The 12682-nt window shown below is 61.2% G+C and overlaps 1 protein-coding gene across 1 annotated transcript; it reads right to left on the bottom strand.

Moving 5' to 3' along the window:
* Positions 1 to 1175: 1175 nt before the first annotated feature.
* Positions 1176 to 12453, bottom strand: SNTA1 (syntrophin alpha 1). The gene is made up of 8 exons (XM_027473194.3): positions 12136 to 12453; positions 9826 to 10011; positions 4774 to 4963; positions 4475 to 4682; positions 4263 to 4393; positions 3347 to 3543; positions 3082 to 3269; positions 1176 to 2938 (listed from the first exon to the last, which is right to left on the bottom strand). Exons 1-8 carry the CDS (start codon positions 12395 to 12397, stop codon positions 2846 to 2848), a joined length of 1455 nt encoding a protein of 484 aa, XP_027328995.2. The 5' UTR covers positions 12398 to 12453; the 3' UTR covers positions 1176 to 2845.
* Positions 12454 to 12682: the final 229 nt, after the last annotated feature.

Below are 12682 nucleotides of genomic sequence, written 5' to 3'. Positions count from 1 at the left end.
CACCCGTTTCCCCAGCACTCACAGCGCCTTCAAAATCCCCTTTACCTGCGCTCCTCAAGTCCTGGTGGCCAGACTTAGCTGCACCAAGCCACCTTAGCTTCACAAATCTGCTTTTTATCTCAGCCCTTTAAGAGCAGCTCCACACGCGGAGTTCACTGCATTTAGTTTAAAGCCGCTTCCAAAAATATTAGTTCTCGTGCCGTGAAAGCACCTGGAAGAACAAAACCCTTGTGAGCTGTTGTTCCTCCCTGGGGAATACAAGCCATGGCATCCCCAGGGAGGTGACATGCCCACACATCTGAACATCCCTGGACATTTCCATCAAGCCCGCAGAGCAGGGAGCTGTCACCTGAGTAACTCGGTCAGGCTGCTGGCACTGTAACGTGCCACGAGCGTGCCAAGAGCAACCAAACCAGAGCTTGGCCAAGCTCACCACAAGGACTGACAGTGCAGGATCCAAGAAGGTGAGAATTAGGATTTTTTTTTAGGAAATAGATGCTTTAAGCAGTCAGGAAGAGCTGGGGGGGGATTCTTGGCTGATGCTGTGTGGGAAGCTGCAGTAAGAGCAGGATGAGGAGCTCCAGCAGATGTGGGATTTCCCTTTTTTTTCTAGCCTTGGCTCAGCTGGAAGCCAAATTCCCAGCCCCATGCACCAGAGGAGCAGCCATGGTGCTAAAACGCAGAGTTCCCCCTGGCCTCCAGCCCTCTGTCCCTGACGTGATAACTCCTGGCCACGAGCATGGGGCTGGCCTCACCCCAACCCTAAGCACCTCGGGTACCCAGGCTCGGAGTGACTCACGGGATCCAACCTCCAGGGGCAGACACAGGGAGACCCCGCCAAAAAATACCCGGGGGAAAAACTCACCGCTCCATCACCAGCACCGAATGTGAAAAAAATCCAAGAAAATAAAGCTCCATCTCCAAACTGAACCATTTTTTCCACTGCCCAGCGATGGAGCAGGATGGCAGTTGTAGGCTATGAGATTAATAGGAGATCTGCTTGGGACTGGGAGTGATTCCCTCTTTTATTGGAATGAACCCCAAAGAGTAATGGCTGTAGGGCAGGAAGAGGAAGGTAAATTGCAGTAATAACATTTTTCCTTGTGCAGACATGCTTTTCATCATAGAAAAATACACCATCTGTTTCTAAATTACTTGTTGTATTGATTTAGCAGTTAGTAACATGTTGGATTTTTTTTTCCTTTTTTTTTTTTTTCTGCAAATCCATTTTGCAAGACCTCCTGGAAGCCTGACAGTGGTGTGCAGCAAGAAGCTGGGTTTGCTCACTGTGGACAGCGAGTGCCAGCAGCCACAGTGCTCCTGCAAGGGCACCAAGGGGGCTCCCTCCTCTCCTGCCCCCCGTCCCACCAAGACAGAGCAGCGCAATGCTTACGTGCCCCATCAGACCTATTTTTCACACCACATAGATGTTCCTCTGCTTTCTTCCTGCTCAGATCTCATGCACCTCACTTCCTTGGAAGTTTTGCACTTTGACTGCTTTCCCTCACCCCTTTTTTTTTTCTTCAGCTTATTTTTTTCCCATGCATCCCAAAGGCTGCATCAGAGTCCCCTTTGCAAGGGACCAGCTCATCTTCATTAGGGAAATCATTAACTTCGGTGGCTCCTCTCGAAGCAGACACCCTGCAATCTCACCTGCCAGTGCTGCCCAGCTCAATAAGCACTCAAGGAGCAGCAGTGCCCCCCACAGATGTGGGGATTTCATTTCTCCAAGACCAGCAACACCACTGATGCACCCCACTACCCTGAGCCACGCCACATTAGCACAGAATAAGAGGATGCATGAGCAATTGTTAGAAAAAAAAAGGATATTTGCTGCTGATTAGTTGCTAATATTCAGTGTGAGTGTTAGCAGCTCTGCTAGGAGACCCCGGTCTCCCCCATGCACACGGACAGGGCCAGGACAAAAGAAAAAGGCTAACCCAGCATTTGTCAGTTCAGAGTGATGTGAGCGTGGCCCTTTCCTGTCCCCATGTGCGGATGCTGCCTGCACTGAAACCCCTTAGAAACTCATCAGGCAGTACCCACGGATTTTCCACTTCAAGCAAAACCAGGAGACCCTTGGCTCCTGCTGGGTGTGAGCTGCAATGTTTATTTGACCGAAAACAGAAAGAAAAGAAAAAAAAAAAAAAAAGAAAGAGGCATTTTCACGCAGGATTTTTTGGTTCATAAAACAAGTTGTTTCCCACCAGCCGCCTGATGTCCCTCCCCCCCAAACCAAGAAAGAAAATGATGCAGGAGTTGGCAAAGTAACACGAACCGTGTGACCATCCCAAAGAGAAGTGGTTCCTATAGCACGCTGCGATACTGAAAAATTTGGCAAATAAGAGCTGATCTGCAGTTCCCATCTATCCAGCAACACGGAGCTGACCCCGGGCTGCAGCCCCTTGCCGAGACGCATGCCCGGGGGACGGACAGACACACGTCCTCGTGCTGGAGAACCTGGGGGTTTCTCCCGGGGTTCAAAGCGGGTGGATGAGAGCTGCCCCATCGGCACTTGTAATGGGGTGATATAAATATAAAACATCCATACAAACGGGTTCATTGTACAGAAAATATCATCTCACAAGGCACTCGGGTGACTGTGCGGCTCCCACGGGGGCTCCTCCAGCCGAGCATCGTGGTGGGAGCAGGGAGGGGAAGGGGGCACCGCAGGCGTCCCGGTGCTGCCATCCCAGAGGGACGTCACCCCACTGCTGTCCCCAGCGCCCCGGGGGCGGGTAGCGGGACCCCTCGGGGACTTGTGTCCTGTCCGGATGGCTTTGGGCTGCACTTGGCCTGGAGGGAGGTGCATAGATGTGACGGGGGCTGGGGCCCCGCTCCGTCTTCACGCCAGCAGCCCCAGGCGGGTCACCTTGGCCGAGAGGAAGGAGTGGATGATGAAGACGATGGTTTTGGGGCAGGAGTGGAGGTCCAATTGCTGCAAGGAGGAAGCAGAGAGACATTTGCAATAAGAAGGGCTGCAGAACAGACAGCGGGTGGGTGCCATGCAGGGGGTGGGCGCCCCGCTGCACCTCCCGGGTCGGAGGGAGCCAGGGGGAAGCGAGGGCGATGCCAACTCACGATCTCGCCCTCCGGGCCGCCAAAGTCCAAGTAGAGCATCTTGGTGCCGTCGTCGGAGGACATCTGCAGCTTCTCGAAGGGCTGCTGGAGCAGGATGGTCTTGCTGAGCCCCGGCTCCGTGGTGGAGATGGTGAAGCCCTTGTCGATGTGGATGGACAGGGTGCAGTCCTGCCCCTTCCAGCTGCAGGCTGGGGACAGGGACGGGCTCAGGGGTGGGCACAGAGCCCCCGCCACCCCGCATCCCCCCTCACGGGACCCCGCTGACCTGCGGACACCTCCTGGGCGAGCTCGGCGGCGCCGTGGGTGCCGTCCACCAGCAAGCGGGTCCAGAGCGCCAGGTCGCGGGGGCTCTCCAGGCTGAAGAGGTGGCTCTGCACCCCCAGCCGGGTGCCGGCTCGCAGGGCGAACGCCAGCTCGGCCTCGTCCAGCGCCGAGCCCTTGGCCGGGCCCGAGTGCACCAGCCTGCGGCACGGCGCGCTCAGCCCCCAACGGGCCGCCAGGGGGCGCCGCAGCCCCGCCGCTGGGCACGGCCATCTTGTGCCGCCCCCCCACACACACCCCGGGCACTGCCACCGCCAGGCTGTGCCACACACCCTGCACACCCGGTCCCCACGGTCCTGACACCACCCCCAGGTGCTGCCACCACCTCCCAGGGTCTGCCACCAAGTCCTAAGGTGCCCGTCACTACCCACAGATCACTGCCACCACCCCACAGACCACTGCCACCACCCACCGGGCATTGCCACCATCCCTTGGGTACTGCCACCGTCCCCCAAGCCCCACCGCTACTGTAGGACACTGCCACCAACCATGCGGCCCTGTCAGCACCCCTGTGGGTGCCACCACTATCCCAGGACACCACCATTATCCTTGGCCACGACTGCCAGCCCTGGGACACCACCACCACCATCATTGGGGACACTGCCACCATCCCTGGGGACACCAACCACCAGCCCTGAGGACACCGCCACCATCCCTGGGGACACCATCACCATCTTTGGCCACAACCACCATCCCCGTGACACCACCACCATCCCTGGGGGCACTGCTACCATCCCTTGGGGCACCACCACCATCCCTGGGGACACCATCCCTATCTTCAGCCACAACCGCCAGCCCTGGGACCCCACCACCATCCCTGGGACACCGCCAGCACCCCGGGGACACCCGCAGGACCCTACCTGGTGGCAATGAGCGGGTAGCTGTGCACAGGCTTGCCCAGGGCATCGCGGCTCTGCGGCAGGCTGCCGTACAGGAGCAGCTCCTTCTCGGTGAGGACAGCCAGCAGGTTCCTGGTGCCGGCACCGGGGAGCTGCGAGGAGCCGGGGTGGGTCAGGGCTGGCCAGGGACCCCTCGGCAGCGGGTGGCAGGGGTGGGGGGGACACGGGGGTACCTGCTCGGTCAGCCAGCCCACGTGCCTGACGTCCCTGCCGCCCGCCGTGCCGGTGCCCGCCAGCTGTGCCCGCAGCTCCTCCTTCACCCGTGGCAGCAGCGCGCCCGCCGCACCCTGGATGGCCCCGAGCCACGACTGCGCCGTGGCCTCGTCCTTTGCCCGCAGGAAGAGAGCCACGCGCCCGTCCGCCGAGCACACCTCGAGGTACCTGCAGGGACACGGCCCCGCTGGGTCTCCGCCGGCCCTCTGCGGGGCACCCCGAGCGGTGGCCGGCGCGGTGGTGGTGGCATCACCCTGACCTGTGCTCCGGGTCGGCGGGGAGGCACTTGCGGGACACGTAGCACATCTTCAGCGGGACGGTCCGGCTCTCACGGGGAGGCAGGACGGGGGATGACCGCTTCTGCTGGCCAGAGGGAGAGGGGTCCCAGCTGACCGTCGCCCCCGCCGCCGAGTTCTTGAAGTAGGGCGAGATCTCCTTCATGTACTTCACTGGAAGAGAGAGGGCGCCCGGTGAGAGCATGGCGTGGCGGCCACATCCTGCCCACCAGCACCCACCCACACTGCCAAAACGCCTCGTGCCTCCTCCATCATTTCCCCCCTCCCCCCGGAGCTAACACCCATGGGTGCTCTGTCTGCAGTCACCCCACACCAGTGCCTGGGGCATGCTGCCAACTGCTCTGGTGAGCTGAGCTGGGCTGAAAAAAAGCCTTTTTTAAACGTGGTTCAGGTCACAGATCCAATTCCAACCTGGACCCTGTTGGCCAGGGCAGCACATGGAGGCGCAGGGCGGGGAACGGGCAGGAAGCCCAGGCCAAAATTACACAGTCCAAATTGTGCTGGTACAGCCGGTCCCGCGGCCAAGTGGGAACAAAGCAGTAATAGCTCTCAAATACCATGGCTTGGACCCAGGAAAAGCCTCGAACTGCGTGTGCACAGCTCACATAACCCTGAGTGGTGAGTTAGAAACCAGGGACGAGAAATCATCTTTAAGTGCCCGGCGACTCGGAGTCAAACATCAGAGCCGCTGTACCGCAGCCTGGCTCCGGAGGTTTAGGAGAGGGGGAGATGAAAGTTACAGCAAATTGATGGGGCCCCACAGGCACTGCTGGAAAACTGGGTCAGTGGCTCCCAAGGCTGATCCAAAGCATGGGCAGAAATCCTTTGGTTGGGCACGGGGATGCCCTGAGTGCTGTGGGGCTGGCTGATGGCTCTGGGGAAGGGCTTTCCTTGGGTGGCCCTTGGGAAAGGACCAGGGGACAGACACGTGCCTGCTGCCACGTCCCAGACTGTCACAGCTGGTTTCACCCCATGCCTTGCAGCTGAGTGCCAAAGGTGGCACACTGGTGGACCAGCTCCATTGCAGCAGCAAAGCCAGAGCGAGCGCTCCTAAACCTCAAAATCCCCAAATCCGGCGTGCGAGCTGCAGTGGGGTCACCACGGGGAGAGGCAAAGCCCCAGGGCACGAGGGGATGCACCCCATGGGGGGACACAGCCCCATCACCTCGTCTCACCCTGCTGGCAGCGCTGAGCCGCCTCTATAGAGGGCTGCGATGCCGCTGCCACACGTGGGTCACTCACCCCGTGGCAGCCCCGTGCCTCCCGGTATAAATAGCCGCCGCGCTCCCGCAGGCATGCGAGCTGCGCTGGAGGCTGCCCTGGGCCAGCAGTCTTGGCACAGACTCGTCGTTATTCGGGCGCTTGGGAGCTAATTGGATTTCACAGAGACCAGCGTTCATCCACGGGCACCAGCGTGCGCAGCGATAGCGCTTCGGGGCACGGGGACACGCTGCCCGCTCTGCCCCCACCCCAAGCCCTCCCTTCCTGACGCCACCCCCGGGAATTCCTTCCAGCATTCCCGCAGCACCTGTCCTGTGTGTCACCTCCGGCCAGGCAGGGACGTCACCGGCATCAGCTGTGCTGTGGCTGGAACACGTCCCGATGGCATCGGCTCAGGGCAGGAGGAAGGGGCACGGGGAAATAGGCAGTGGGCGACGCTGGCTAACTCCAGGAGAAATTCCACGGAGCCGGGACGGGGTGCAGGGGTCCTGCCCCGGGGGTGCCCTGGGTGAGTTGTGCCAGAGACCCCCAGCCCAGCACGCACACTGCAGAGCCCATAACACGGGCACGTGGCCACCGCGCCCATGTGAAACGTGACCTCAGGCCAGCTGGCTCTGTCCCTGCCCCGAGGACAGTCTGCAAAGCTGGTCAGGGGACACTGGTGCTCCCCAAAAAATTCAGGGCAGGACCCCGAGATCCTAGCACCCACCCCAAGGCATTGAGAACTGCCCCATCCACGTGCTGTGCTGCAAGGTGGACATCACAGCACGGACGTATGGCGAAGATGCTCACGGCTACGCTGCTGGCCAGGGCCTCACTGTTTGTCCCCGAGAGGCAAGAGTGTCCCAGCAGCACCTGCACAGCATCGCAAGCCAAAGCGCTCCGGCTGCAGAAGTGGCCATCACATCTGGAAGGCTTCCAGAGAGGTCCTGGAGACCCAGCTCCAGCCCTAATGAGGTCCTAAGCCCAGCTCCAGTGGGCCCCTCTCTGCCTCGGAGCAACACCGGGACCGACGGCACAAAACCAGCAGATGAAATCACAAGGCAGAGGGGGCCAGACTCCCACACTCTGCCAGGGGCAGGGGAGGGGAGGTGATGGTAGGACAGGGACCCTCACCACCTCCGCATCATCCCAAGGTGGCTCCGAAGTCTCCTGCTGTGGTTCATGGCCGTGGTTAAGCCACGTGAGCACGTGCGGCACTTCCAAGGGCACAGCCCAGCCGCAGCTTCTCAGAGCGGGGTTTTGCTCTTGCGGGTTCAATCCTGCACAGCTCCGGCAGGCACAAAGCCAGGATGCTTGGCCCCAATGCCCCATGGGCACCCGATTTCTGCTCCACTGCGCAAATACAGGTCACTGCCATCCCAAAACCTCCAGCCACTTTGGTCCTGTGGTTATTTCTCCAGGGCCAGCTGATCATTGCAGCTATTTAATATCTCACACCGTGCACATCTCCACCCTCTGCAACCACTGCAGCCGGATCCGGGCACCCAACAGTTATTTTTTTCTGAATTTCAACCTTCCATGCTATCCCTCGGCCAAACAAGTCCTGGAGAACTGCTTTATACCCAGGGATACAAACGCCAAAAAAATAAAATAAATAAAAATCTAACAAGAGGAAAAATAAGGTCAGGCAGAGTACCTCTCCCTGAAATAACAGCGTGATATAAATACGAACTCCTCCTGCAAGTATGAAGATGGCAGCTTGGCACACGCAGAGGCCTCCTGGCAGGGCACGCCGGGAGGTTTCCGCACGTCATCGCGCCCGGCCAGGACTGGCACTGCCACGCGGGGCCGGATCCAGCACGTGGGGCACTTCTGGCGCTGGGACTGAGGCGTTTCAATGCTCAGGTCGTTTTGGGGTTCCACCTGAATTCACCACCCCGATCAGTGACCACGTGAGGAGTGTGCAAACTCTGCCAGTGCTGCCGCGTGCGGTTGCTCTCCTAATTAGAGCGAGACGAGAGCTTCGTTTCCTTCTGGCACATCACCTGGGAACCGCCCTTAAAGCTCCAGGTCTGAGAACAAGCGTGGCTGGGAGGAGCAAGGTGGTGTAAACACGTGCTGGCTGTGCTGAATGACTCCTTTTTGGTATTTCTGGCAAACGTAAGGGAAGGCTGAGCTAAATGAAGAGTTGGGGAGCACCCAGGGGCTGCGGGGACCCCGCGCTGCTGCTTGTCCTTGTCCCCGGCCGTCCCAGCACAGATGTCACCAACCCTCTGTGCCAGGCTGGGGTACACAGGGGACATTTCTGGAGCTAACTGAAACAGCACGGGGCTGGCCCGGAGCTGTCTGCAGGGCCAGGGGACAGCAGGGGACAGCCAGCCCTGCACAGAGCCAAGGCACAGGGTTCTGCGAGGGAGAGAAGTCGGCACCAGAAGGCACCTGCTGGACGCTAAGGTCCTCGTGCTGTTTTTCACCGAGCCTTGGAGCAAACCCAGGGACAAGAAAGGAGCTGGGGAGTCCCCTGTCACCACCCCTCTGGCTCCGGAGCAGCGCTCTGCCCCCAAGCCCTGCTGCACTCAGAAAGGAGCGGAGATGGAGATGCCGTGTGCGCATGCGACGTCCAGCAGCTGCCCACAGCACCCCAAGCAGCACCGTGCCACAGATCGACAGCATCGATCCAAACCAACCAAAACCATCACGGCAGGAGCCAGCCCAGCTCTCCTCCTGGAGCAGAAGTGTGCCCGCTGGGAGCTTTTGTTTTGGAGGAAGCCCGGCTTCTGCAGAAATGTAGGTGCGTCCCGGCAGGGCGACCAGGAAGCACCCACCCGGCTCCCCAGGAGAAGGTTGGTCCAGGAGAGGAGTTGTTCTCTCGAGAAAGGGCAGCCCATCTCCACCTCCCGCAGAACCTCCAGCAGAAAGGAAGCCCATGCCAAAGTAAAGGATGAAAAGAAAATAACAGAGAGAGGGTGGTCTGAGTGCAGCGGCCACAGGGAGGAATTTCAGAGACTTCCAGAGAAAGAGGCTCTTGTATTTCTCTTTGGTCAGAAAAAAAAAAAATAACCCCCTATCTGCTCCCAGCAGCTGTGCAGAGCAGCACATTCCTCAGGCTGAAGCGTGGTTCTGCGGCTCCCAGGAGAGGAGGAACCCACAGCAGAAAAGGGCTGAGCGAAGCGAAAACTGAAAATCTGGAGATGACACAATCTGGGGAAGGAGCAGGGAGGAAAGCACCGCGGAGGTTGCTCACAGCAGAAGACACAGAGCTCTTCTTTGTCCGGGCACAGCCCACAGCGCTGCCCCCAGCCGAAAACCTCCCTGTGGGACCTGCAGCCCTAAAACCGCCCAAGAAAGTGTCTCGGGCACCGAGACCACCTGGGGCAGCCCGCAGAGCCACGCAGCCCCACTCTGACCAAAGCTGTGGATTTAAATGGAAGCCAGGGGAAGAACACGGAGCTGACCACCAGCCCTGGCACTGAGGACTTCGGGGTGCAGCAGTAGGACGGAAATGTCACCTGCCCCATAGACCTGCCCCAAATCTCCCGTTGCAACCTGCCCATGGTCCCTGCAGCTGGGACACAGCCACCGGCACCCAGTGCACCCCTCCGGCTCCGCGGGGGGACCCCTCCGGCTCCCCGGATGAGCAGAGAAGCCACTCTGCATATTTTGTTTTCCATTTAAAAGAGCATGCAAATGGGGATGCAGATGCTGTGCCACCCCCGGGCTCCCTGCTTGGCTCCAGCACACCCTGGAGTGTCGCGGGGTGGGCACCCAGCACGTGGCTGTGCAGGAGCTCTGCAGAGAGGGGCATCGGCAGCCCAGAAACAGGAGCCCCCCGGTGCCACCTCGGCCCCTACCTTCCAAGACGACCTCCTTGCCCGTCTTCTTCAGCGCCTGCACCGCCTCGTCGTGCGTCGCCTCGGACAGGTCGGTGCCGTTCACGGACAGGATGGCATCTCCCACGTACAGCGCCTCGGTCTGATCCGCCGCCAGCCCCTTGAATATCTTGGATATCAAGATGGGCATTTTATTCTCTCGGCCACCTTCGAACAGAAGGGAAACCAAGCGGTTACGGACGTGCAGAGGGGGATGCCCGGGTTCCAGCCAGCCCTGCAGCGACCACGCTGCCCTCCGCATCTCTCCCTGGCAGCACCCAACATACTGTGAGGCTTCACGGCAGCTGAAGATAATTGCTCCCACAAAACCTCCGAATGCTTGCAGATTTCCTTGTGGAGCAAACACATACCTTGGCTGTCTCCCCATCAATTTTGGCAGGAAAACACGACATTATTTGCACTATTAATTGTGTGTGCTGAGCAACCATCCCTGCTCCGAGGACTTCACGATCTAAATGGATCGGTTTGGAGAGGCAAAAGAGCCAGGGAGAAGCGACCCGACCTGGGTATGTGCTCCCCTCTGCCCAGTGGCTCTATTTACCTGCTGCTTTCCATTCTGCAGCCTAAAAGGATGCTATTCAAGCCTCCTGGCAGCTCAAGGAGATCAATTTGCACATTAACTTTTGAACCGGCGGGGAGATGCGAGCAGCCTGTAGGCGCAGGAGCAGCAGCTCCAGCAGCAGGGCGGCAAGCAGGGACAGCAGTGCCCGACGTGCCCCGTGCCCCCCGGGACAGCCTGTCCCCAGGAGTCCCCCCGGGAGGATCCCTCGTCCCAGGGGGAGAGCCCAGCGGTGCGTTACCACTCTGGGGCTGCTCCCGGCCCTGCCGCAGGCATTTCCTTGCTCAGATTTCTGCCAAGCCACTCGAGGAGCAGAGGGCTCCGGTTATCAGCTGTCAGAGGCCCCCGTGGGGGTGCTCCGAGCTGCTGAGCCCCCCCCCGCAGCAGCCCAGGCTGCGTGCACGGAGGGGGAGCTGCTGCCAGGAGCATCCACGGTGGCTCCAGCAGGATGGCACCCTGACCCCGAAACACCAGAAACTTGAGCAAAAAAAAAGCTTAGGCTGGCTGGGGCGTGGACCCAGCCACAACGCTAGGGCCAGAAGGGTTTGGTTCAGGTTCTGCCCCTCGCCCTGCCCCATTCCACCCCTGGGCCACGGAGAGGAGCAGCAGGAGCTGGTTGGCACGAGGGGGACCAGGCTGCGGGAGCCCCTCAGCTCCCTTCCCCGTCATCCCCTCCACACCCCCTCAGGGCTGCTGTAGGAAAGCGAGGTTAAACTGCAAGAAGGGGGCTGCTTGTTACTAGAACAGGAAAGCAGCCGTGTGTGTCCCCCCCAGTTAAGGCAGAGCAACCCAGAGCCTGGGCTGCCCGAGCGGCCGTCACGCTTTGCAGCTCCCAGTTTGGATTACGGCTCCTTGGTTTCCACATACGTCACTGCAAAAATAAAGTTTTAGCTGAACCAAGTAACGTTTCTCCTTTCCTGGGAGAGCCTCGGAGCCAGCGGCGGCTTCGCTGCCAAGGGGTTGTTGCAAAGGGGGTTTTTCGCTTCCCAAAAGGGCTGGCAAGCTCCGGCATCCCAAAAAGCAGCCCGCAGCACTGGGTTTTGACCCAGTCCCCGCACAGGGACACCCACGGCACAAAACCTCCCTGCGGCGCCCGCTTACGGAGCGAGCTGGAGGCTCCGGGGAGGAGAAGCCACGTCAGGAGGCGAGAGCCACGCTGCCACCGTCCCCCCAGCACGCAGCCCCACCACCCCCTTTGGCCATGCACGGGGGCAGCCCCCCGCACTGAGCTCCCCCTGCACGGAGTTTCCAACAGAGCTCAGAGCCCCGTGAAAGCCAGACGGGGCCAGAGGAGCCACCCTCGCCCCGAGACATTTCCAGCCCCAAATTCGGGCAGAGCCAGCCGGGTGCAGGGCGGGCAGCGGCTCGAAGGCGCTCGGACACGGGGACACAGGGACGTGGGGACACGGGGACACGCCGGAGACGAGGACGCACGGGCGGAGCGCTCCGCCCGGCTGCACCAGGGGCACCTTTTGTGCCCGTCCCACCTGCTCCCGCAGCCCCCGTCCCCGTGTCCCCGACCCCCCCCCCGCTCCCGGAGCCCCTCTCCCCGCGTCCCCCGCCCCTCCCCGGCAGCCCCCTGCCCTTCCCCACCTTCCCGGCGGCTGCGCTCGGACGCTGCCCGATCCCCCCCTTTTTTCTCCCCGTTCCCCCGGACCCCTCACCCCTCACCCTCGCCGCTCGGAGCACGGCACCGTCCCCCCCCCCCTCACCTTTAATACTGATGCCGAGCCCCCCCACGTCCTGCTTGACGACGTGCACCGTGCGCCTGATGTTGGCGAGCGCCTCGGGCACGCCGGAGCCCCCTTCGCCGCCGTTCAGCTGCGCCGCCGGAGCTTCCCCGGGCCCGGGGCCGTCGGCGGGGCTCACCCCCAAATTGTCCTCGGTCAGGGTGAGGAGGACACGGAGCCAGCGCCCTCCGGGGCCGCGGAGCTCCAGCAGCCCGCTGCGCGGGGCGCGCCTGCCCGCCGCCATCTTCCGCGCCCGCTCCGCGCCCCCCCGCGCACCGCCCCCGGCCCGCCCCGGCGGGGGGGCAGCGCCTCCCGGCCGCCGCGGGGCTTGGGCTTTTTATTTTTTATTTTTTTGGGGGGTGTGGGACGGCTCCGCACCGCCCGCCGGGCCGCCCCGCGAAGGGCCGGGGAGGGTTCTCGGGGGGGGTCGTCGGGGTGCGGGGTCCGCGCCCCCCGCCCCGCTGCGCGTCTCCGGACCCAAAGGAGCCGGGAGCGGCCCCGGGGTTTTCTCCGAGGCTGCTCCCTGCAG

Source organism: Anas platyrhynchos, chromosome 21, assembly GCF_047663525.1.
Source record: "Anas platyrhynchos isolate ZD024472 breed Pekin duck chromosome 21, IASCAAS_PekinDuck_T2T, whole genome shotgun sequence".
NCBI classification, from domain to species: Eukaryota; Metazoa; Chordata; class Aves; order Anseriformes; family Anatidae; genus Anas; species Anas platyrhynchos.
This window is presented reverse-complemented; position numbering and strand designations above follow the sequence as displayed.